This window comes from Triticum urartu, chromosome 7 (assembly GCF_003073215.2).
Source record: "Triticum urartu cultivar G1812 chromosome 7, Tu2.1, whole genome shotgun sequence".
NCBI classification, from domain to species: domain Eukaryota; kingdom Viridiplantae; phylum Streptophyta; class Magnoliopsida; order Poales; family Poaceae; genus Triticum; species Triticum urartu.
The window spans coordinates 229,639,359-229,665,582 of NC_053028.1; the positions used below are offsets into that span (position 1 = coordinate 229,639,359).

General features: G+C 45.9%; 1 protein-coding gene across 1 annotated transcript; it reads left to right on the top strand.

The window, feature by feature from the left end:
* The first annotated feature begins 2,526 nt into the window (after nt 1-2,526).
* LOC125519854 (squamosa promoter-binding-like protein 15) lies at nt 2,527-7,757 on the top strand. Its single transcript, XM_048684630.1, has 11 exons — nt 2,527-2,794; nt 2,890-3,643; nt 3,860-4,053; nt 4,140-4,990; nt 5,103-5,177; nt 5,276-5,383; nt 5,470-5,587; nt 5,696-5,831; nt 5,914-6,058; nt 6,155-6,775; nt 6,853-7,757. The coding sequence occupies exons 2-11, from the start codon at nt 2,937-2,939 to the stop codon at nt 7,282-7,284; spliced, it is 3,387 nt and encodes a 1,128-aa protein (XP_048540587.1). The 5' UTR covers nt 2,527-2,794; nt 2,890-2,936; the 3' UTR covers nt 7,285-7,757.
* The last annotated feature ends 18,467 nt before the right edge of the window (nt 7,758-26,224 follow it).

The window sequence follows — 26,224 nt, forward strand, 5'->3', positions numbered from 1 at the left end:
GGGAGCCATAGGAAACTCTCAACGGAGCTTCTAGAAGGAGAGAGGGAAGAAAGTGATAAGAATGGGCCCCTTATCCAGGTTAAAAAGCAATTAAGTTTTAAATTTGCTTTTCTCCATAAAACTCCTATGAGATACTTCACATAATAACAATAGCACAACAATAACAAAAGATTCATGGAGGAAATCAATAACAAGGTTAAACCTTGCAAAGCATTATTTTCGGCATGTATTTTATGTTTTCGAGTTCTTGCAGGTTCCCTCAAAGCCTTGAAGCAACCATCAATCCATACACGTATGTTTTTTTCGTGTAGTAAGATTTAGCAAGCATTTCTATCCTTTGCAACTCGTGTTTTGGTGGCATCCTACCAATCATAGCCGTCAATCTGAATGATGATAATTCTCATGGATGCTACAGTAGAGTTTTTGACTTTTCATCCGCGATGGTTTTCTTTTTTCTTCTTGCTACCTCGTCAAGAACGTCGGGCTTGAATTCAAATGTTCATCTGTAGCGAGCATAAACACCATTTTTCTCACCGATGTTTGAATACTCGTACTACACGTGTCAGGCCAAGTACAATAATGAAGCACCATGCAGTACCACCGTTTGGCGAGGACCCGATCGCGCAGAGGATACGAGGCCGGGCAACGCGACGTACCGGCGCCAATAGGCAAAGCGACCCGAGACCAAGAGAGGAGCGGGCAGGGGGGACGCACCCGCCCAGCGGGGGTGAGGCCAACTCCACTACGCGACCCAAAACGAACGTTCGTTTTGTCCGGATTCTATCCGTTTGGGTAGGGATTTGGGGTCGTGTCCGGGCGTGTCCTGGGATGCGGTGGCCGTGCGCCCACCGCGCGGCCGCATCCCGGCCGCATCCTGTCCGCGTATTATTTCTTTGCAAGTCCTTTCATCATTCATTTTTGATACATGGAAAATGCATCATCACATGTTGACTAGTAAAGTAAGGCCAAAGAAAACAAGAACCATAAGAATACATTCTAGAAAATACCCAATTTTCATAACTGCTCCCTTGAGTTGGGTTAGGGCCTTCTCGATGCACTTGTTGTTGATCTGTGGAGGAGGGTCGATCTGGCATCCTCCTTTCTTTTTCAAGCTAGAAGGCTCGATCTGGCATCATCCTTTCTTCTTCAAGCCGGAAGTCGATGTTGCTTCCTCCTCACACCTAGTCTCGTGTCTAGCCTCTAATCTAGCAACAAGTGCACTTGTCTCATTTACAGCCTTTATGCTAGCTAAAAGTGCACGAACATGTACTAAATTTCGCTCTATCAATATATTGATGTACTCTTCTTCCCAATACCAAAACTTGCATCCATTCTACACAACAAAAATTGAAGTTAGCACAACTAGTCAAATCTAGAGCACAAACCGAAACTAAAAAAAGCGCATACCCCGTCATCTAAGCACTTGATGAACACCCATCCGGGATGTTCCGGCGTTGTAGACACGCGGCGCACGACCATCCTTGGGCAGTGGTCGCACTTAATGAGTGGCAACGGTGCGCCGGCGAGCATTTGGCCAAGCACCGAGCCCGGCCGACCGCCATTCGTGTATCTGCCGGCGGACCACCGACGGTGCAGATCCGAGCGGCTAGAGGAGGAGCCACTGCCTGCATGTGGCCTTGCGGCCCTGCTAGGGCCTTCCGGCGAGGTGCCCGGCCAGTCCATGGCGCGGCCCGGCCTCCCATAGCCGGCCGAGCTCAAGACCGACCGGATCTGCCCTAAAACCGGCCGGCAGGTGCGCAAACCAGGTGGCCGTGGTTGGGTAGCTCGGCGGCACCGAGGGGAAGGGGTTGGGCGAGCTCGCGTCCGAACTGCACGGCTGCAATGGCAGCGGCGGCAGCGAGGGAAAGAGTGGAGGGGGGGCGGCCGGAGGGAGGGAGGGGGGCGGATAGAAAAAGGCCCGTCTTGTACCACCGACGGGCGGGCCAGGGGAGGACACGCGCAAATGACCCGCGCGTCCGCGTGGTGTCCGTTTCACCCCAAAAGCGGCGTAAACTTGGGCCGCGGATGGGTCGAAAGCGGACACAAAACGGACAAAAGTCCGTTTGCTCCCGCGCGCTGGGCCGTTTTTTGTCTTTTTTATTTTAAACGGACGGGGCCGGACAGAATAGGGTCGCGTGGTGGAGTTGGCCTGTGCGAGCTTGCACGGGCAGAGACGCCGCGGTACGAGTACGAGTGGTGGTGCGGTTGACAGGCCCGAGAGGGGAGAGGGGGAGAGCCAGGGCCGGCAGCATCAGTCGTACCCGCACCAGCGCCAGTACCAGTACCGCTACTGCACCCGTGCCTATCGCCAACTCGCGCGATGCCCCCAGCCAGCCAGCCAGGCCCACCCGCCCGCCCGTACGGCCCGCGGCGTGGCGTGGGACGGCGGGGCGCCACCACCCACCCCCGCGCGCGTTCCTTCCCTCTCGCCCCTGCCCCGCCTCCCCAATTACGCGCCGCGTGCCACGCCACGCCACGCCACGCCACGCGAACCCCCTCCCCTGCCTTGCCGCGGCATGACGCTACACGCTAGTTGAGTTGAGCAGCTAATCCCAGCCCGAACCCCGTGCGCTGCTGCGCTCGCCCTCCCCTTCCCTCCCACCCGCTCTTCGTCTCGGCTCGATTCGTTCCCCCCACTCGGTCTTCGTCTCCCTTCCCCCCTCCCTCACCCCTCACGCCTCTCACCATTTCTCCGTGCCGCTTGCCTCGCCCCGCCCCTGTTTTCTCCGCGGGGGCGAGATGAGGTGAGGCGGGTTTTCTTCCGGGACTTCGCCCAGCTTCCGTGCGCGCAAAGGTAACTGACTAGCTGACTGCTCCAATCGAATCTCCCGCCCCCGCTCGTCGGCGATCGTCGGTTTTGATCCGTGCTGTGGCGCCGGGCTTGCGCAGATCCGAAGGAGAACCAACCGGGTGCGGGAAGCGGAGGACCGCGGGTGATGCAGAGGGAGGTGGGGCCGCAGGTGGCCTCCCCGCTCTACCTGCACCAGATCCAGCCGCTGCCTCCCCATGCGGCGGCGGCGGCCAGGAAGCGCGGGAGCCCGTGGCCCGCCGTAGAGCCGCCGGAGAACGCCGCCATGGGGGCCGCCGCCGCGGCCGGAGGGAACTGGAACCCCAGCATGTGGGACTGGGACAGCCGCGCCTTCACCGCCAGGCCGTCCTCCGACGCGCTCCGCCTCGGCGGCGGGCTGAACCACCACCATCACCAGCAGCAGCAGCAGGCGCCGCCGCCGCCGGCGACGGCTGCCGAGGTGCGGCGGCAGGGGGGCGGAGGTGCCGGTGACCTGAGCCTTCAGCTGACCCTGCGGGAGGAGGCATCGATGGCGATGGATGTGAGCCCGACGACTACCTTGTCTTCTTCGCCTTCTCCGCCTGCACGGGCGTCACAGGAGCAGGCTGCTAGGCCTAGCAAGAGGGTTCGGTCTGGATCGCCCGGAACTGCTTCTGGAGGAGGCGGCGGTGGCGGTGGCGGAGGGAGCGCTAGCGGAGGCGGCAGCTATCCCATGTGCCAGGTGGATGATTGCCGCGCGGATCTGACCAGCGCCAAGGATTACCACCGGAGGCACAAGGTGTGTGAGATCCACAGCAAGACAACCAAGGCGGTAGTTGGCAACCAGATGCAGCGCTTCTGCCAGCAGTGTAGTAGGTAATGATCGTGCCTGCAAACTTCCCCCTAAAATTTTTGTGGCATGATTCTTTGCTATGATGCCACTTTTAGGGATTTATGTCTATGATGCCACACGGTTGCTATGGTGTGTGTATTGGGCCAGAGAAATGGTTTCTCTATCCAATGTTTCTGGTCTCTATGTAGGCCGAGAGCATTTTAGTTACTAAAAGTTGGTTCTTCTGGTCAATCATTTAGATTTCATCCGCTCTCGGAGTTCGATGAGGGTAAGAGGAGTTGCAGGCGAAGGCTTGCCGGACACAACCGACGGCGGAGGAAAACCCAGCCAACAGATGTTGCTTCACAATTGTTGCTTCCTGAAAACCAAGAAAATGCAGCAAATAGGACACAAGATATTGTCAATCTGATCACTGTTATTGCACGCTTGCAAGGTACTTGATCCCCTACTGAACTTGATGTGCTCTTTCACTTGTTGATTTAAACCTGATTACTATTTTTCCCGTCTCTGCATTGACAGGTGGTAATGTTGGTAAACTACCCAGCATCCCTCCGATACCGGATAAAGATAATCTGGTCCAAATCATAAGCAAAATAAACTCAATCAATAATGCAAACTCCCTGGCAAAGTCTCCTCCATCAGAAGCCATTGATTTGAATGCCTCGCAGGGGCAACAACAAGATTCTTCTGTCCAAAATGCAACAAAGGTGGTCGACAAGCAGACTGTGCCATCAACCATGGATTTGCTAACAGTTCTATCTGGTGCTCTTGGGACATCAACCCCCGAGACCAATACATCTCAGTCCCAGGGGAGCAGTGATAGCAGTGGTAATAACAAGAGCAAGAGTCATTCAACAGAGCCAACATGTGTTGTAAATTCCCATGAGAAATCCATTCGACCTTTTCCCGCAGCTGGTATGTTAAGGAGTAGCAGCACCCATGGAAGTCCACCTGAAGTATATAAGCAGCCAGACCGAGATACCCATCCGTACTTGTCGCTGCAATTGTTTGGTAACAATGAGGACATTCCTGTGAAAATGGACACTGCAAATAAGTACTTGTCTTCCGAGAGCAGTAATCCTATGGACGAGAGGTCTCCTTCATCCTCTCCACCTGTAACACACACATTTTTCCCCACTCGTTCAGTAAATGAAGGCATCAGACATCCTCGTATTGCTGACTATGGAGAAGATGGTGCAACAGTTGAGAACAGTACCACTCGGGCATGGTGCGCGCCACCGCTTGAGCTTTTTAAGGATTCAGAACGGCCGACGGAAAATGGCTCACCACCAAACCCCACATATCAGTCATGTTATGCTTCAACATCTGGTTCCGACCATTCTCCATCAACATCAAATTCAGATGGACAGGTAATTTATATCGAAGCTTGCCCTTTCAGTTGATTATGTCACAAGCCAAGGTGCCGTTTATTATTTTAGATGCGCTTTCAACCTAATTTGCGCACAATTTTCCATTTTGTAGGATCGTACTGGAAAGATTATATTCAAGCTCTTTGGCAAGGAACCTGGCTCAATCCCTGGGAACCTTCGTGACGAGGTATGACCACGAAACTGTGCCAACATGGTAACTGGAAGGCACTCTTCCAGTGCATTTCACTCACCATATAATTGAAATGTTTCTCCTTCCTTGCTTAGGTTGTAAATTGGCTGAAACACAGCCCCACTGAAATGGAGGGTTACATTCGCCCTGGTTGCCTTGTACTATCCATGTATCTGTCAATGCCAACTATTGCATGGGATGAAGTAAGTCTGCTGCTACACTAGCAAAAATGAATGCATGCAATAGAATTGTTGCACATTTATCTCACATCGTATGATTTTTAATGCAGCTCGAAGAAAATTTCCTCCAGCGAGTAAACTCGTTAGTTCAGGCTTCTGATTTGGATTTCTGGAGAAAAGGGAGGTTTTTAGTTCGAAGCGACAACCAGTTGGTGTCGTACAAAGATGGTATACATAACTACTATTTGTGTGTTAATTTTCTTCTCTATTCCTGCTCACTCTTCAATGGGTTTTGACTATGAATTTGTTTTGGTTGATATCAAATTTGTATTCCAGGAATGACCCGCCTCTCAAAATCATGGAGAACATGGAATACCCCTGAGTTGACCCTTGTGACACCAATTGCTGTTGTTGGTGGGAGAAAGACCTCCCTCGTTCTTAAGGGCCGTAATCTAACGATCCCGGGCACCCAGTAAGTTCCCTGTTGTAAAATAGTTTTTTTTGCGGGTATTGTAATTGTTTCCTGCTTGACCATTGACTCCGAATCTATGCAGGATCCACTGCACCAGCGCGGGGAAGTACATATCGAAAGAGGTACTGTGTTCAGCGTATCCGGGTACTATATATGATGATTCAGGAGTTGAGACCTTTGACTTACCGGGAGAACCAAGTCTTACTCTTGGGCGTTGCTTTATTGAGGTTTGTACTTTGTACCTCGGTTGCTCTAGATATGTAAAGATTTACTCTAGTTAGCACTAGGAAGGTGATTACAACTTTGAATGTTCGTACGTGCAGGTTGAGAACAGGTTCAGAGGAAACAGCTTCCCTGTTATTTTTGCGAATAAAAGCATCTGTCAGGAGTTAAGAAACCTTGAAGATGAACTTGAAGATTCGCGGTTTCCTGATGTCTCTCCAGATGATCAGGTCCATGATGCTAGGCGGCTAAAGCCAAGGGATCAAGTTCTGCATTTTCTTAATGAACTTGGCTGGCTCTTTCAGAAGGCCGCTGCATGCACACCTTCCACCAAATCAGATGTTTCTCATTCAGAGTTGATTCAGTTCTCTACTGCACGGTTCAGACACCTTCTGTTGTTTTCTAATGAGCGGGACTGGTGCTCCCTCACTAAAACACTACTCGAAATTCTTACCAAGAGAAGTATGGTTAGTGACGAGTTATCACATGAGACTCTGGAGATGCTCTCCGAGATTCATCTTCTGAACAGGGCAGTGAAAAGGAAGAGTAGCCACATGGTGCATTTGCTTGTGCAGTTTGTTGTAATTTGCCCTGACAATTCCAAACTGTACCCTTTCCTTCCAAATTATCCCGGCCCTGGTGGTTTGACTCCATTACATCTAGCTGCATCCATTGATGATGCAGAGGATATAGTTGATGCGTTGACAGATGATCCTCAACAGGTAAGCCCTGTATAATTTAACCTCTCTTTATCATAGTCATTTCTTAGTAACTCTTCTGTTTTTTGTTATTACTGCAGATTGGTTTGAGCTGCTGGCACTCCGTGCTAGACGATGAAGGGCTATCTCCTGAAGTGTATGCGACGTTCAGGAACAACGGCTCATACAATGAACTTGTCACGCGAAAGCTTATGGACAGGAAGAATAGCCAGGTTACCATTGTGCTCAACAAAGGTGAAATTCATATCGATCAACCAGGGAATGTTGGTGCGAATAATGCATCTGGGATCCAAGCATTGGAAATAAGATCCTGCAACCAGTGCGCCATTTTGGAGTCTGGCTTGCTAAGACGCCCTATGCGTTCTCGAGGATTGCTTGCTCGCCCCTACATCCATTCAATGCTTGCCATAGCAGCAGTGTGTGTCTGTGTCTGTGTATTCATGCGAGCTTTGCTGCGGTTTAATTCTGGTAGGTCCTTCAAGTGGGAGAGGTTGGATTTCGGTCCCACATAGACATTGGAGGATGCCTTATTACTTAGCCGCGTGATGTTATTAAGGAAATACCTTACAAGAACCAGAGGGTGTGGAACCAGATTGCTTTTAACCTTTCCAGTTTCCATGGAGCTCTGCCCATGGACATGGATGATGAAATGTAATATTTGCATGGATAAAACCTTGCCGGAAGAAAGTGTTGATATGTGGGGATAATCAGCAGCCAGCTTCTAAGGGCAGAGAGTCAAGAAAAGGGGGATTGGAGAACCCTGCCAAAAGATAAAACTTGGGCAGGGTTGGCACATAGTAGTTTTGTGACGAGGGAGGAAGGTACCAGAGCTTGTCAATGTCAAGAGCAATAAGACAGAGGCAACAATAGTTCTGTGCTTAATCAGTAAGTAACCTTGATTTCTTTTTGCTGGTGTAAGTGTGAATCTGCTGTTTCATGTATCATAAGATGGTATTTATTTATCTTGGTCTTTGTTCTTACTAAATCTTTTTTGTGTATCAAATACAGTGCTTACTGTTTTGTCCTGTGTTTAGACGGTAGCAGGGGTATAAATGGTCGATAGTGTCAGTAGCTAAATAGGAATGAGGCAGATTTACATGTGTATCCGGATCTATTGGTTTATTCGATTACCATCACAACTTTGGAGTGGAGTTCCCGTACTGTTTTGATAGAAAGCCTGGGTATCTTTTTTTTTTTCTGTGCATGCATTTCCTTGTCCTTTTAAATACAGTATGCAATGCCCGTTATGCTGATTCGCTTCCGTGTTTGGTGTAAAAAGTCTAGTTGTGCTGTGTTATCCTTGCGGGCGCGGGGGGCTCGTGATGCGAATGAGATGCCGGAGCTTTTCCGGATCGCGCCGTGTGTGGATCGCCGGGCGGACACGCCGGCCAGATTCTGCCGAAGTTGGCACGCCCCGGGCAGAAGCCGGAACCAGAAGGCCAGAAACACGCGTGATCTGCACAGCTCGCGCGGTAGGAAACGATGCCTTTCCTGCCCGGGGGCGCATGTGTGCGCTCCACGGCCGATGGCTTTCGTCCCGTCCCTCCCCCTTTGCCCATCCCACATGGCTGTCGGATTGGACGCTTGCTTCCCAGCCACACACACATGCAGCCACGATCGATCGGTGCCAACCCATCCCTCGCCTACAGCGACGGCACGCAGGGGCGCCGTACCCGCCCTCCCGCGTCCTCATGGATTCGCTCCGCCAGCCTTGATCGGCCGCTTTACTTACGTACGGCATCTAGTGGCGACCTGGCTGCTAGCCTGCTACTGGCACAGCAGGAGCATGTGAGCGCCCCTCTTTCCAGCCAGTTGCTTGCCTCTCTCGCCCACGCTCACCGTTCGCTGTGCCCGTGTCGATCGGCAGGCGGCGGCGGACGGTGCCCGATCGCGCGCGCCTAACAGGATGGACCACGCTGTTGCGTGTGTCCATGAGCCGCACACTGGCGGCCGATCGATCGCGAGCAGCGCGTCACGGGTAGGGGTTAGGGGCTTGTGGCGTGTTGCTTTTCGGAGCAAAAGCGGCCAGCTTCTCTGTCCCGTTCCGGGAGCCGGTAATGTGCAACGGAAGGAAGCCAACGTTCGGCCACACGCGACGGAAGCACCCCGTCACGGCGGGTGGAGCACACGTTCACGTCCGCGGCCCGCCGACTGAGAGGATGAGCACCAGATATAAGTTCCGCTCGATGGACAGTTTACTACATAATACTCCCTCCGTTTTTAATTACTCCGCATATTAGCTTTGGTCAAAGTCAAACTTTATAAACTTTAACAAAATTTGTAGACAAAAATATTAACATATACAATAAGAAATCAACACCATTAGATTCATTATCAAATGTACTTCCACATAGTATAAATTTGTTATGGTAAATATTTATATTTTCTTCTATAAACTTGGTCAAACTTTAGGAAGTTTGACTTCAGTCAACTCTAATATGCGAAGTAAATAAAAATGGAGGGAGTAAAACGATCGAATAGAAAATATCTGCAATTTGAAACGGAGTCTCCTGCAGCTGGTTCTATACAATGTTTTACCTGGATTATCACTCAATAAATATGTAATCCTAAAAAATACACTCCAATTTGCATGGTCAACTACTATTTTCTATGGTGTAGCGTGAAAGCGCAAATCTTAGTGGCTCGCCCTAGGCTGCTTGCACGTCAACTGTAGCGTCAGCCACTCCACCCGTTAGAGCCTTTTCTACGCCATGACATGACCCCTACCACCACCATGACCCCCCTTGACGTCGGCAGTGCGTAGAGATGCTCCAGCTCAGTTACATGTGATCGATTCTTCGGATGACTGCATGTGATACGATGGGCCTGAATGATTGCACGATCGATCAGGTGGCCCAGGGAGAAGGAAGACACGTACGGTCCTCGCCGCTGCTAGCTACAGGGCAGACGGACGTAGCCGATCGACCCCTCTCCGCCTCCGGACACGATAAGATAGCCTGGGTGGGTCACTGGGCGTGGCGATCAGGGGCACGGGTGACCGGCCCTCGCCCGCAGCGGCAGGGCGGACGGACGATTGATGAAGACGTGTACGTACATCATCCGGGAGAGCCGGAAAGCCTCGAGGGAAACGTTGCGCCACAGCTGCCGGCCGGCTGATCGCGAGCGGGGACGTGACCTGCTCTGCTTGATGGACGAGACCGTGAGCGTGGTGTTGAGTGCGCGTTTCGCTTGGTGTCCGCGGCCGTGGGCGCCAACAGACCAATCCATCTTACATCTTCGCACACGTTTCGTAGGATGGATGGCTGGGCGGCTGGCATCAACAGTGCGCGCCGATTGACTGGAAACACAACCAACTGAACCACATCAGAAGACTAAACAATTCTGACATTCTCTTTAAAGTTCCGAAAGAAAAAAAATGAAATCATAGGCGCACACTTACAGTTCTTCTGGTAAGATTTTTTAAGGGAAATGCCATCGTGGCGATTTATATTTCAAGTAAAAATAGTGATACATCGTTTGTCAATACATCAAGCAGAAAATCCGAAGGCTCTGATTTGCACACAATAGTTTAAGAGACCTCCGAATTCCTAGCCAACAAATCTGCCGCCATATTAGCTTTCCTAGGACAACGAGAAAAAATTATAAAAATAAAATTACGAGCTAAGAAAGAGCATTCTTCATAGATTGCTGCTGTCGGTCCAAGCGAATTTCCTCCGTTTTGCATGATTTCAATGACTTCCATGCAATCGCCTTCTATGCATATCTTGGTGCATTCAATTTCACTTGCGAGGAGAAGTCCATCTCTCAAGCCTCGTGCTTCCGCCGTAGCCGCTTCTTCAACAAAAGAGATGTTGCCGCAAGATGCCGCCATAAAAAAACCGGAGTGGTCTCGAAGTATAGCACCTGTAGTGCCAGCGTCACTATCAATGTCGAAACCGGCGTCCACATTCAGCTTGATTGTGCCCTCTGGTGGTTTCTCCCAACCATGTCTCCTAATTCTGTTGTGCTTGAACTTTGCTCTTGAGTAATTTTTTGCGAGTGCAGATATTGCTTGCGCCGATATGGTAGGCTCGTACAGTTGCTCGTCTTGTGTATACCTGCGTCGTTCCCACCACAAGTACCACACAACCATGGCAATAAGGTCATTGCACTGAACATCATTAACCAACGCCTTAGTTGGATTCTTGGACAAGAGGAGGTCAGCCATCACCGAGCCACCCTCTCTTTCCATCATGCATACCTCATTCACCACTGCTGCCATACCTAGTAAACGCCACACCTCCTGTACTCGAGGGCAAAAGAATAAAGCATGCCGGATGCTCTCAAATCTGAACTGCATAAGGGGCATTGAGAACTCGGAATTATATGTCTGTTCGCTAAGACTCCTTGACATGGAAGAGCTCCAAGCAAAGTTTTTCACACATGAATTTTCACTTTTGAAGGCACACGTAGTTTCCAAATGGTCCTCCAAATTAGAATAGTACTTGAGGCTCATATCGAATTTGTCATCCTCAACTTTCGTCCATGGTGCTGTTCCCATTCTTCATGATAGGCCGACCTCACTGTAAAATTTCCACTCATCTTAAAATGCCAAGAAACAAAATCACCCATCATCCCTAGAGCCAAAGGGATGTTGAGGATACGTTGTGCATCAATTGGCCAAAACAGATCATTAATTAACCGTTCATTCCAAGCTCTATTATCCGCATCATGAATTTCCCAGTGGGGCTGCTTGGTACCCAAGAGTCCTCCCATATATTTATTTGAGACCCATCTCCTACTCTTCATATATGACCTCTCTTGAAGGGTCTGAATACCACTCCAAATGCTCTGCCAGGTGTAAGAGCTGCCCTTCTTTAAGCTGCACGTAAGGAGGTTGCTCTCTGAAAAATATTTTGCTCTTAATATTCTGGCACATAACGAATCTGGCTCACTCAAGAGCCTCTAACACTGCTTTGCGAGAAGGGCCAAATTAAAACTTACCCACCACCCATACACATACCTACTAGTGGGCACACATTTTTCCCATACCCGTCATCCGACAGGGTAAATGGGTACCCGCGGGTAAAAATACCCATGTTTGCATAACATCAATTTGACCGACACATAATCATAATGAACAACATACAATCATAATTTATAAACAACAATACATAATAACATAAATACATACTTATAAATAACAACACATGATAAACACAACACATTTTATAAACATCAATTTTTTTAAAACAATAACACATCAAAACATCGACACATAGTCATAAACAGTACTCCCTCCATCCGAAAATACTTGTCATTAAAATGGATAAAAAGAGATGTATCTAGAACTAAAATACGTCTAGATACATCCCCTTTTATCTATTTTGATGACAAGTATTTTCGGACGAAGGGAGTAGTACATAGTCATACATTTTACTCCATCCGCAAAGAAATATAAGAGCGTTTAGATCACTACTTTAGTGATCTAAACGCTCTTATATTTCTTTACAGAGGGAGTAAGTCCCAAACTCACGATAAAGGATAGGAGTAATTTTTTCATACTTGTTAGATTTACTAAGGGTACAAGGGTATGCGGGCATGGGTTATATGATTTCATACCCGTACCCGCTCTACCCGCTCTACCCGATGGGTTTGAGATCTCCCTATTTACATACCCATGGGTAACCCTTATCCTAATAGGGTTTTTCTCATAGGGTACGTGGGTACTGGGTACCCATTGTCATCCCTAAAATTGACTAAATCACGGGTTAGGATTAATGTCACTCCCACCTCCTCTCATGATGACAAGTGACACATTGCATTTGTCATACTTTTCGCAACCGTGGGTTTTGTGTTTTTCCCGTTCATTCATTTTTTCGAAACGTTCTATTTCCTGAACCATGCGTCCAAATCACGAACATTTTCACCGTTGCATTTTTCACGTTGAGATATTTGCAACTAGTGTTGGAAATATGCCCTAGAGACAATAATAAATTAGTTATTATTATATTTCCTTGTTCATGATAATCGTTTATTATCCATGCTAGAATTGTATTGATAGGAAACTCAGATACATATGTGTATACATAGACAATACCATGTACCTAGTAAGCCTCTGGTTGACTAGCTCGTTGATCAATAGATGGTTACGGTTTCCTGAACATGGACATTGGATGCCGTTGATAACGGGATCACATCATTAGGAGAATGATGTGATGGACAAGACCCAATCCTAAAACCCAGCACAAGATCGTGTAGTTCGTTTGCTAAAGCTTTTCTAATGTCAAGTATTATTTCCTTAGACCATGAGATTGTGCAACTCCCGGATACCGTAGGAATGCTTTGGGTGTATCAAACGTCACAACGTAACTGGGTGGCTATAAAGGTGCACTGCGTGTATCTCCGAAAGTGTCTGTTGGGTTGGCACGAATCGAGACTGGGATTTGTCACTCCGTGTAACGGAGAGGTATCTCTGGGCCCACTCGGTAGGACATCATCATAATGTGCAAAATGTGACCAAGGAGTTGATCACGGGATGATGTGTTAACGGAACGAGTAAAGAGACTTGCCGGTAACGAGATTGAACGAGGTATCGGGATACCGACGATCGAATCTCGGGCAAGTATCGTACCCATGGACAAAGGGAATTGAATACGGGATTGATTGAATCCTCGACATCGTGGTTCATCCGATGAGATCATCGTGGAGCATGTGGGAGCCAACATGGGTATCCAGATCCCGCTGTTGGTTATTGGCCGGAGAGTTGTCTCGGTCATGTCTACATGTCTCCCGAACCCGTAAGGTCTACACACTTAAGGTTCGGTGACGCTAGGGTTGTAGAGATATTAGTATGCGGTAACCCGAAAGTTTTTCGGAGTCCCGGATGAGATCCCGGACGTCACGAGGAGTTCCAGAATGGTCCGGAGGTGAAGATTTATATATAGAAAGTCCAGTTTATGCCATCGGGAAAGTTTCGGGGGTAATCGGTATTGTACCGGGACCACCGGAAGGGTCCCGGGGGTCCACCGGGTGGGGCCACCTATCCCGGATGGCCCCATGGGTTGAAGTGGGAGGGGAACCAGCCCCTGGTGGGCTGGTGCGCTCCCCATGGGCCTCCCCCTGCGCCTAGGGTTGTAAACCCTAGGGGTGGGGGGCGCCCCACCTGACTTGGGGGGCAAGTCCCCCCCTTGGCCGCCGCCCCCTTGGAGATTGGATCTCCTAGGGCCGGCGCCCCCTAGGGGTCCTATATATAGTGGGGGGAGGGAGGGCAGCTGCACCTGAGTCCCTGGCGCCTCCCTCTCCCTCCGTGACACCTCTCCCTATTATTGGTGCTTGGCGAAGCCCTGCCGAGATCCCGCTGCTTCCACCACCATGCCGTCGTGCTGCTGGATCTCCATCAACCTCTCCTCTCCCCTTGCTGGATCAAGAAGGAGGAGACGTCTCCGCTCCGTACGTGTGTTGAACGCGGAGGTGTCGTCCATTTGGCGCTAGGATCATCGGTGATTTGGATCACGACGAGTACGACTCCATCAACCCAGTTCTCTTGAATGCTTCCGCTTAGCGATCTTCAAGGGTATGAAGATGCACTCCCTCTCTCTCGTTGCTAGATGACTCCATAAATTGATCTTGGTGATGCATAGAAAATTTTAAATTTCTGCTATGATCCCCAACAGTGGCATCATGAGCTAGGTCTATGCGTAGTTTCTATGCACGAGTAGAACACAAAGTAGTTATGGACGATGATTTGTTCAATTTGCTTGCCGTTACTAGTCTTATCTTGATTCGACGGCATTGTGGGATGAAGCGGCCCGGACCGACCTTACATGTACGCTTACGCGAGACTAGTTCCACCGACTGACATGCACTTGATGCATAAGGTGGCTGGCGGGTGTCTGTCTCTCCCACTTTAGTCGGATCGGATTTGATGAAAAGGGTCCTTATGAAGGGTAAATAGCAATTGGCATATCACCGTTGTGGTTTTGCGTAGGTAAGAAACGTTCTTGCTAGAAACCCATAGCAGCCACGTAAAACCTGCAACAACAATTAGATGACGTCTAACTTGTTTTTGCAGGGTTTGCTATGTGATGTGATATGGCCAAAAGGATGTGATGAATGGTATATGTGATGTATGAGATTGATCATGTTCTTGTAATAGGAATCACGACTTGCATGTCGATGAGTATGACAACCGGCAGGAGCCATAGGAGTTGTCTTAATTTATTTATGACCTGCGTGTCAATCAAAACGCCATGTAATTACTTTACTTTATTGCTAACCGTTAGCCATAGTAGTAGAAGTAATAGTTGGCGAGATCACTTCATGAAGACACGATGATGGAGATCATGGTGTCATGCCGGTGACGATGGTGTTCATGCCGCGCCTCGAAGATGGAGGTCAAAGGCGCAAGATGATATTGGCCATATCATGTCACTTTACGATTTGCATGTGATGTTTGTCATGTTTACATCTTATTTGCTTAGAACGACGGTAGCATAAATAAGATGATCCTTCACTAAAATTTCAAGAAAGTGTTCCCCCTAACTGTGCACCGTTGCTAAGGTCCGTTGTTCCGAAGCACCACGTGATGATCGGGTGTGATAGGTTCTAACGTTCGCATACAACGGGTGTAAGCCAGATTTACACACGCAATACAATTAGGTTAACTTGACGAGCCTAGCATGTACAGACATGGCCTCGGAACACGGAAGACCGAAAGGTCGAACATGAGTCGTATAGTGGATACGATCAACATGAAGATGTTCACCGATGATGACTAGTCCGTCTCACGTGATGATCGGACACGGCCTAGTTGACTCGGATCATGTATCACTTAGATGACTAGAGGGATGTCTATCTAAGTGGGAGTTCATTGAATAATTTTATTAGATGAACTTAATTATCATGAACATAGTCAAAAGGTCTTTGCAAATTATGTCTTAGTTCACGTTTTGGTTCTACTGTTTTAGATATGTTCCTAGAGAAAATTTAGTTGAGAGTTGACAGTAGCAATTATGCGGACTGGGTCTGTGAACTGAGGATTGTCCTCATTGCTGCACAGAAGGGCTATGTCCTTAATGCACCGCTCAGTGTGTTGAACCTCGAGCGTCGTCTGTAGATGTTGGGAAACATCTGACATACACGTTTTGATGACTACGTGATAGTTCAGTGCGTAATACTAACAGTTTAGAATTGTGGCACCAAAGACGTTTTTGAAATGTCACATAACATATGAGATGTTCCAAAGACTGAAATTGGGATTTCAGACTAGTGCCCACGTCAAGAGGTATGAGACCTTTGACAAGTTTCTTAAGCCTGCGAACTAAGGGAGAAAAGCTCAATCATTGAGCATGTGCTCAAATTGTCTGAGTACTACAATCGCTTGAATCGAGTGGGAGTTAATCTTCTAGATGAAATAGTGATGATTCTCCATAGTCACTGCCACCAAGCTATTGGAGCTTCGTGATGAACTATAACATATCAGGGATAGACATGATGATCCTTGAGCAACTCGCGATGTTTGACACCGCGAAAGTAGAAATCAAGTAGGAGCATCAATTGTTGATGGTTAAACCACTAGTTTCAAGAAGGGCAAGGGAAAGAATGGATACTTCATGAGACGGCAAATCAGTTGCTGCTCTAGTGAAGAAACCCAAGGTTGAACCAAACCCGAGACTAAGTGCTTCTATAATGAGGGAACGGTCAGTGAAGCAGAACTACCCTAGATACTTGGTAGATGAGAAGGCTGGCAAGGTCAGTAGAAGTATTTTGGATATACGTTATATTAATATGTACTTTACTAGTACTCCTAGTAGCACCAGGGTATTAAAATACCGGTTCAGTTGCTAAGTGTTAGTAACTCGAAATAAAAGGCTACGGAATAAACGGATACTAGCTGAAGGTGAGATGACGATATATGTTGGAAGTGTTTCCAAGGTTGATATGATCAAGCATCGCATGCTCCCTCTACCATCGAGATTGGTGTTAAACCTAAATAATTGTTATTTGGTGTTTGCGTTGAGCATAGACATGATTGAATTATGTTTATCGCCACACGGTTATTCATTTAAGGAGAATAATGGTTACTCTGTTTATTTGAATAATACCTTCAATGGTCTTGCACCTAAAATGAATGGTTTATTGAATCTCGATCGTAGTGATACACATGTTCATGCCAAAAGATATATGATAGTAATGATAGTACCACGTACTAGTGGCACTGCCATTTGAGTCATGTTGGTATAAAACGCATGAAGAAGCTCCATGTTGATGGATCTTTGGACTCACTCGTTTTTGAAAAGATTGAGACATGCGAACCATGTCTATTGGTAGATATGCATGAAGAAACTCCATGCAGATGGATCGTTTGGACTCACTTGATTTTGAATCACTTAAGACATGCAAATCATACCACATGGGCAAGATGACTGAAAGGCCTCGTTTTCAGTAAGATGGAACAAGAAAGCAACTTGTTGGAAGTAATACATTTTGATGTGTGCAGTCCAATGAGTGCTGAGGCACGCAGTGGATATCGTTATGTTCTTACTTCACAGATGATTTGAGTAGGTGCTGAGTATATTTACTTGATGAAACACAAGTCTGAATTATTGAAAGGTTTAAGTAATTTCAGAGTGAAGTTGAAGATCGTCATGACAAGATGATAAAATGTCTATGATATGATCATAGAGATGAATATCTGAGTTACGAGTTTGGCACACAATTAAGACATTGTGGAAATTGTTTCACAACTAATACCGCCTGGACCACCATAGTGTGATGGTGTGTCCGGACATCATAACTGCACCCTATTGGATATGGTGCATACCATGATGTCTCTTATCGAATTACCACTATCGTTTATGGGTTAGGCATTAGAGACAACCACATTCACTTTAAATAGGGCACCACACAATTCCGTTGAGATGACACCGTATGAACTATGGTTTAGAGAAACCTAAGCTGTCGTTTCTTAAAAGTTTGGGGCTGCAGTGCTTATGTGAAAAAGTTTCAGGCTGATAAGCTCGAACCCAAAGCGGATAAATGCATCTTCATAGAATACCCAAAAATAGTTGGGTATACCTCCTATTTCAGATCCATAAGCAAAAGTGGCTTTTTCTAGAAACGGGTCCTTTCTCGAGGAAAAGTTTCTCTCGAAAGAATTGAGTGGGAGGATGGTGGAGACTTGATGAGGTTATTGAACCGTCACTTCAACTAGTGTGTAGCAGGGCACAGGATGTTGTTCCTGTGGCACCTACACCAATTGAAGTGAAAGCTTATGATAGTGATCATAAAACTTCGGATCAAGTCACTACCAAACCTCATAGGTCGATAAGGATGTGTACTACTTCAGAGTGGTACGTAATCCTGTCTTGGAAGTCATGTTGCTAGACAACAATGAACCTACGAGCTATGGAGAAGCGATGGTGGGCCCGGATTTCGACGAATGGCTCGAGGCCATAAAATCCGAGAGAAGATCCATGTATAAAACAAAGTATAGACTTTGAAAGAAACACTTGATGGTCGTAAGGCTGTTGGGTGCAGATGGATTTTAAAAGGAAGACAGACAATGATGGTAAGTGTCACCATTAAGAAAGCTCGACTTGTCGTTAAGATGTTTCCCGACAAGCTCAAGGAGTTGACTACAATGAGACTTTCTCACTCATAGCGATGCTAAGAGTCTATTGGAATTATGTTAGCAGTTACTGCATTGTTGATTGGATGTCAAAACGTTGTTTCCTCGACATTTTTCTTGAGGAAAGGTTGTATGTGATACAACCAGAAGGTTTTGTCAATCCTAAAAGATGCTGACAAGTATGCAAAGCTCCAGCAATCCTTCTAAGGACTGGAGTAAGCATCTCGGAGTTGGAATGTACGCTTTGATGAGATGATCAAAGATTTTGGGTTTATACAAAGTTTATGAGAAACTTGTATTTCCAAAGAAGTGAGTGTTGGGGAACGTAGTAATTTCAAAAAAATTCCTACGCACACGCAAGATCATGGTAATGCATAGCAACGAGAGGGGAGAGTGTAATCTACGTACCCTCGTAGACCGATAGAGGAAATGTTATGACAACGCGGTTGATGTAGTCGTACGTCTTCACGGCCCGACCGATCAAGCACCGAAACTACGGCACCTCTGAGTTCTAGCACACGTTTAGCTCGATGACGACCCCCGGACTCCGATCCAGCAAAGTGTCGGGGAAGAGTTCCGTCTGCACGACGGCGTGGTGATGATCTTGATGTTCAATTGTCGCAGGGCTTCGCCTAAGCACCACTACAATATTATCGAGGACTATGGTGGAAGGGGGCACCGCACATGGTTAAGAGAACGATCTTAGAGATCAACTTGTGTGTCTATGGGGTGCCCCCTGCCCTCGTATATAAAGGAGTGGAGGAGGGGAGGGCCGGCCCTCTCTATGGCGCGCCCTAGGGGAGTCCTACTCCCATCGGGAGTAGGATTCCCCTTTTCCTAGTCCAACTAGGAGTCCTTCCATGTAGTAGGAGTAGGAGACAAGGAAGGGGAAGAGGGAAGAGAAGGAAGGAGGGGGCGCAGCCCCTCCCCCTAGTCCAATTCGGACTAGGCCTTGGGGGGCGCGCGGCCTGCCTCTCCCTCACCCCTAAAGCCCAATAAGGCCCATATACTTCTTCCCCCGTATTCCCGTAACTCCCCGGTACTTCGAAAAATACCCGAACCACTCGGAACCTTTCCGATGTCCGAATATAGTCGTCCAATATATCGATCTTTACGTCTCGACCATTTCGAGACTCCTCGTCATGTCCCCGATCTCATCTGGGACTCCGAACTCCTTCGTTACATCAAAACTCATAAACTCATAATATAACTGTCATCGAAACCTTAAGCGTGCGGACCCTACGGGTTCGAGAATTATGTAGACATGACCAAAACACGTCTCCGGTCAATAACCAATAGCGGAACCTGGATGCTCATATTGGCTCCCACATATTCTACGAAGATCTTTATCGGTCAGACCGCATAACAACATACGTTGTTCCCTTTGTCATCGGTATGTTACTTGCCCGATATTCGATCGTCGGTATCTCAATACCTAGTTCAATCTCGTTACCGGCAAGTCTCTTTACTCGTTTCGTAATACATCATCTCGCAACTAACTCATTAGTTGCAATGCTTGCAAGGCTTATGTGATGTGCATTACCGAGAGGGCCCAGAGATACCTCTCCGACAATCGGAGTGACAAATCCTAATCTCGAAATAAGCCAACCCAACATGTACCTTTGGAGATACCTGTAGAGCTCCTTTATAATCACCCAGTTACGTTGTGACGTTTGGTAGCACACAAAGTGTTCCTCCGGCAAACGGGAGTTGCATAATCTCATAGTCATAGGAACATGTATAAGTCATGAAGAAAGCAATAGCAACATACTAAACGATCGGGTGCTAAGCTAATTGAATGGGCCATGTCAATCACATCATTATTCTAATGATGTGATCCCGTTAATCAAATAACAACTCTTTTGTTCATGGTTAGGAAACATAACCATCTTCGATTAACGAGCTAGTCAAGTAGAGGCATACTAGTGACACTCTGTTTGTCTATGTATTCACACATGTATTATGTTTCCGGTTAATACAATTCTAGCATGAATAATAAACATTTATCATGATATAAGGAAATAAATAATAACTTTATTATTGCCTCTAGGGCATATTTCCTTCAGTCTCCCACTTGCACTAGAGTCAATAATCTAGTTCACATCGCCATGTGATTCAACACTAATAGTTCACATCACCATGTGATTAACACCCATAGTTCACATCGTCAGGTGACCTATACCCAAAGGGTTTACTAGAGTCAGTAATCTAGTTCACATCGTTTATGTGATTAACACCCAAAGAGTACTAAGGTGTGATCATGTTTGGCTTGCGAGATAATTTTAGTCAACAGGTCTGTCACATACAGATCCATAAGTATTTTGCGAATTCTATGTCTACAATGCTCTGCACGGAGCTACTCTAGCTAATTGCTCCCACTTCCAATATATATCTAGATCGAGACTTAGAGTCATCCAGATCTGTGTCAAAACTTGCATCGACGTAACTTTTTACGACGAACCTTTTGTCACCTCCATAATTGAGAAATATTTCCTTATTCCACTAAGGATAATTTTGACCGTTGTCCAGTGATCTACTCTTAGATCACTATTGTACTCCCTTGCTTAACACAGTGTAGGGTATACAATAGATCTGGTACACAACATGGCATATTTATAGAACCTATGGCTGGGCATAGGGAATGACTTTCGTTCTCTTTCTATCTTCTGCCGTGGTCGGGCTTTGAGTCTTACTCAATTTCATACCTTGTAACACAGCCAAGAACTCTTTCTTTGACTGTTCCATTTTTGAACTACTTCAAAATATTGTCAAGGTATGTACTTATTGAAAAAACTTATCAAACGTCTTGATCTATCTCTATAGATCTTGATGCTTAATATGTAAGCAGCTTCACCGAGGTCTTTCTTTAAAAAACTTCTTTCAAAACACTCCTTTATGCTTTGCAGAATAATTCTACATTATTTCCGATCAACAATATGTCATTCACATATACTTATCAGAAATGTTGTAGTGCTCCCACTCACTTTCTTGTAAATACAGGCTTCACCGCAAGTCTGTATAAAACTATATGCTTTGATCAACATATCAAAGCGTATATTCCAACTCCGAGATGCTTGCACCAGTCCATAGATGGATCGCTGGAGCTTGCATATTTTGTTAGTACCTTTAGGATCGACAAAACCTTCTGGTTGCATCATATACAACTCTTCTCTAATAAATCCTATTAAGGAATGTAGTTTTGTTTATCCATTTGCCAGATTTCATAAAATGCAGCAATTGCTAACATGATTCGGACAGACTTAAGCATGGATACGAGTGAGAAACTCTCATCCTAGTCAACATCTTGAACTTGTCGAAAACCTTTTTGCGACAATTCTACCTTTGTAGATAGTAACACTACTATCAGCGTCCGTCTTTCTCTTGAAGATCCATTTATTTTCAATTGCTTACCGATCATCGGGCAAGTCAACAAAGTCCATACTTTGTTTTTCATACATGGATCCCATCTCAGATTTCATGGCTTCAAGCCATTTTGCGGAATCTGGGCTCATCATCGCTTCCTCATAGTTCGTAGGCTCGTCATGGTCAAGTAACATGACCTCCAGAACAGGATTACTGTACCACTCTGGTGCGAATCTCACTCTGGTTTACCTACGAGGTTCGGTAGTAACTTGATCTAAAGTTACATGATCATCATCATTAGCTTCCTCACTAATCGGTGTAGTAGTCACAGGAACAGATTTCTGTGATGAACTACTTTCCAATAAGGGAGAATGTACAATTACCTTATCAAGTTCTACTTTCCTCCCCCTCACTTCTTTCAAGAGAAACTCCTTCTCTAGAAAGGATTCATTCTCAGCAATGAATAACTTGCCTTCGGATCTGTGATAGAAGGTGTACCCAACATTTTCTTTTGGGTATCCTATGAAGATTTACTTCTCCGACTTGGGTTCGAGCTTATCAAGTTGAAACTTTTTCACATAAGCATCGCAGTCCCAAACTTTAAGAAACGACAGCTTAGGTTTCTCGCCAAACCACAGTTCATACGGTGTTGTCTCAACGGATTTAGATGGTGCCCTATTTAACGTGAATGTAGCTGTCTCTAATGCATAACCCCAAAACGATAGTGGTAATCGGTAAGAGACATCATAGATCACACCATATCTAATAAAGCACGGTTTTGACGTTCGGACACACCATTATACTGTGGTGTTCCAGATGGCGTGAGTAGTGAAACTATTTCACATTGTTTTAACTGAAGGCCAAACTCGTAACTCAAATATTTTATTTCCGCGATCATATCGTAGAATTTTTTTTTGTTATGATGATTCTCCACTTCACTCTGAAATTCTTTGAACTTTTCAAATATTTCAAACTTGTGTTTCATCAAGTAGATATACTCATATCTGCTCAAATCATCTGTGAAGATCAGAAAATAATGATACCTGTCGCGAGCCTCAATATTCATTGGACCACATACATCAGTATGCATGATTTCCAACAAATCTGTTGCTCGCTCCATTGTTCCGAAGAACGGAGTCTTAGTCATCTTACCCATGAGGCATGGTTCGCAAGTATCAAGTGATTCCAAAAGCCCATCAGCATGGAGTTTCTTCATGCGCTTTACACCAATATGACCTAAACGGCATGCCACAAATAAGCTGCACTATCATTATTAACTTTGCATCTTTTGGTTTCAATATTATGATTATGTGTATCACTACGATCGAGATCCAATGAACTATTTTCATTGGGTGTGTAACCATAAAGGTTTTATTCATGTAAACAGAACAACAATTTATTCTCTTACTTAAATGAATAACCGTATTACATTAAACATGATCAAATCATATTCATGCTCAACGCAAACACCAAATAATATTTATTTAGGTTCAACACTAATCCCAAAAGTATAGTGAGTGTGCGATGATGATCATATCAATCTTGGAACCACTTCCAACACACATCGTCACTTCACCCTTAACTAGTCTCTGTTTATTCTGCAACTCCCGTTTCGAGTTACTAATCTAAGCAACTGAACTAGTATCAAATACTGAGGGGTTGCTATAAACACTAGTAAAGTACACATCAATAACATGTATATCAAATATACTTCTGTTCACTTTGCCATCCTTCTTATCCGCCAATCACTTGGGATAGTTCCGCTTCCAGTAACCAGTCCCTTTGCAGTATAAGCACTTAGTCTCAGGCTTAGGACCAGACTTGGGCTTCTTCACTTGAGCAGAAACTTGCTTCTCGTTCTTCTTGAAGTTCCCCTTCTTCCCTTTGCCCTTTTCTTGAAACTAGTGGTCTTGTCAACCATCAACACTTGATGCTCTTTCTTGATTTCTACCTTCATCGATTTCATCATCATGAAAAGCTCGGGAGTCGTTTTCGTCATCCCTTGCATACTATAGTTCATCACGTAGTTCTACTAACTTGGTGATGGTGACTAGAGAATTCTGTCAATCACTATCTTATCTGGAAGATTAACTCCCACTTGATTCAAGCGATTGTAGTACCCAGACAATCTGAGCACATGCTCACTAGTTGAGCGATTCTCCTCCATCTTTTAGCTATAGAACTTGTTGGAAACTTCATATCTCTCAACTCGGGTATTTGCTTGAAATATTAACTTCAACTCCTGGAACATCTCATATGGTCCATGACGTTCAAAACGTCTTTGAAGTCCCGACTCTAAGCCGTTAATCATGGTACACTAGACTATCAAGTAGTCATCATATTGAGCTAGCCAAACGTTCATAACGTCTGCATCTGCTCCTGCAATAGGTCTATCACCTAGCGGTGCATTAAGGACATAATTCTTCTGTGCAGCAATGAGGATAAACCTCAGATCACGGATCCAATCCGCATCATTGCTACTAACATCTTTCAACACAATTTTCTCTAGGAACATATCAAAATAAACATATAAAAGCAACAACGCGTGCTATTGATCTACAACATAGATATGCTAATACTACCAGGACTAAGTTCATGATAAATTAAAGTTCAATTAATCATATTACTTAAGAACTCCCACTTAGATAGACATCCCTCTAATCCTCTAAGTGATCACGTGATCCAAATCAACTAAACCATAACCGATCATCACGTGAAATGCAGTAGTTTTCAATGGTGAACATCGCTATGTTGATCATATCTACTATATGATTCACGCTCGACCTTTCGGTCTCAGTGTTCCGAGGCCATATCTGCATATGCTAGGCTCGTCAAGTTTAACCTGAGTATTCTACGTGTGCAAAACTGGCATGCACCCGTTGTAGATGGACGTAGAGCTTATCACACCCGATCATCATGTGGTGTCTGGGCACAATGAACTTTGACAACGGTGCATACTCAGGGAGAACACTTTTATCTTGAAATTTAGTGAGAGATCATCTTATAATGCTACCGTCAATCAAAGCAAGATAAGATGCATAAAAGATAAACATCACATGCAATCAATATAAGTGATATGATATGGCCATCATCATCTTGTGCTTGTGATCTCCATCTCCGAAGCATCGTCATGATCACCATCGTCACTGGCGCGACACCTTGATCACCATCATAGCATCGTTGTCGTCTCACCAATCTTATGCTTCCACGACTATCGCTACCGCTTAGTGATAAAGTAAAGCATTACAACGCGATTGCATTGCATACAATAAAGCGACAACCATATGGCTCCTGCCAGTTGCCGATAACTCGGTTACAAAAACATGATCATCTCATACAATAAAATTTAGCATCATGTCTTGACCATATCACATCACAACATGCCCTGCAAAAACAAGTTAGACGTCCTCTACTTTGTTGTTGCAAGTTTTACGTGGCTACTACGGGCTTAAGCAAGAACCAATCTTACCTACGCATCAAAACCACAACGATAGTTTGTCAAGTTGGTGCTGTTTTAACCTTCACAAGGACCGGGCGTAGCCACACTTGGTTCAACTAAAGTTGGAGAAACTGATACCCGCCAGCCACCTGTGTGCAAAGCACGTCGGTAGAACCAGTCTCGCGTAAGCGTACGCGTAATGTCGGTCCGGGCCGCTTCATCCAACAATACCGCCGAACCAAAGTATGACATGCTGGTAAGCAGTATGACTTATATCGCCCACAACTCACTTGTGTTCTACTCGTGCACAACATCAACACATAAAACCTAGGCTCGGATGCCACTGTTGGGGAACATAGTAATTTCAAAATATTTCCTACACACACGCAAGATCATGGTGATGCATAGCAACGAGAGGTGATGAGGACATCAATACCATTGTTACACCCACAGCCCCTACTGTTACATATACTGGACCAATTACTAGAGCTCGCGCACGCCAATTAAATTACCAGGTACTTTCGTTTCTTGGTAATGATTCTAATGTTCATGAGATTATGATGCTGCCTAAATTGGATACATTTGTTTTGCTTACAAATGAAGGGCCTAGCTTGGAGAAGGATGAACATTGGAGCAAGAACACGCATGGAGTTGATGGCATGCGCAAGGGGATCAAGAACGCAGTTACAAGTGATGATTTCAGGACTTTGAAGCCGCCATAAGGAGTGCATGAAGCCTTGGACGAAATATACAAGATGCCACTTCATAATATTCGTCCATAGGCTATTCTAGGTGCTGCGTCACCTTATTAATGGGCCAGGCCCATGTAATTTCGAAATACTTAAGTATAGGCTATTTTTAGAGTCCGTATGTGTGGGGAAACAAGAGTTAGGGTTGGTTTCGGACCCCACCCTCAAGGGCCACGAAATTCCCCCCCTCTTCCTCCATATATACAACCCTTAGGGCGTCGTTTAGACTTTGGGTTTTGTTTAGATTAAAGTTCGCCATAGCTGCAACTTCGCGTACTTCGTTTGTGTCCAACGACCAGACCAAGACGTCACAGAACCCCACCTTGATC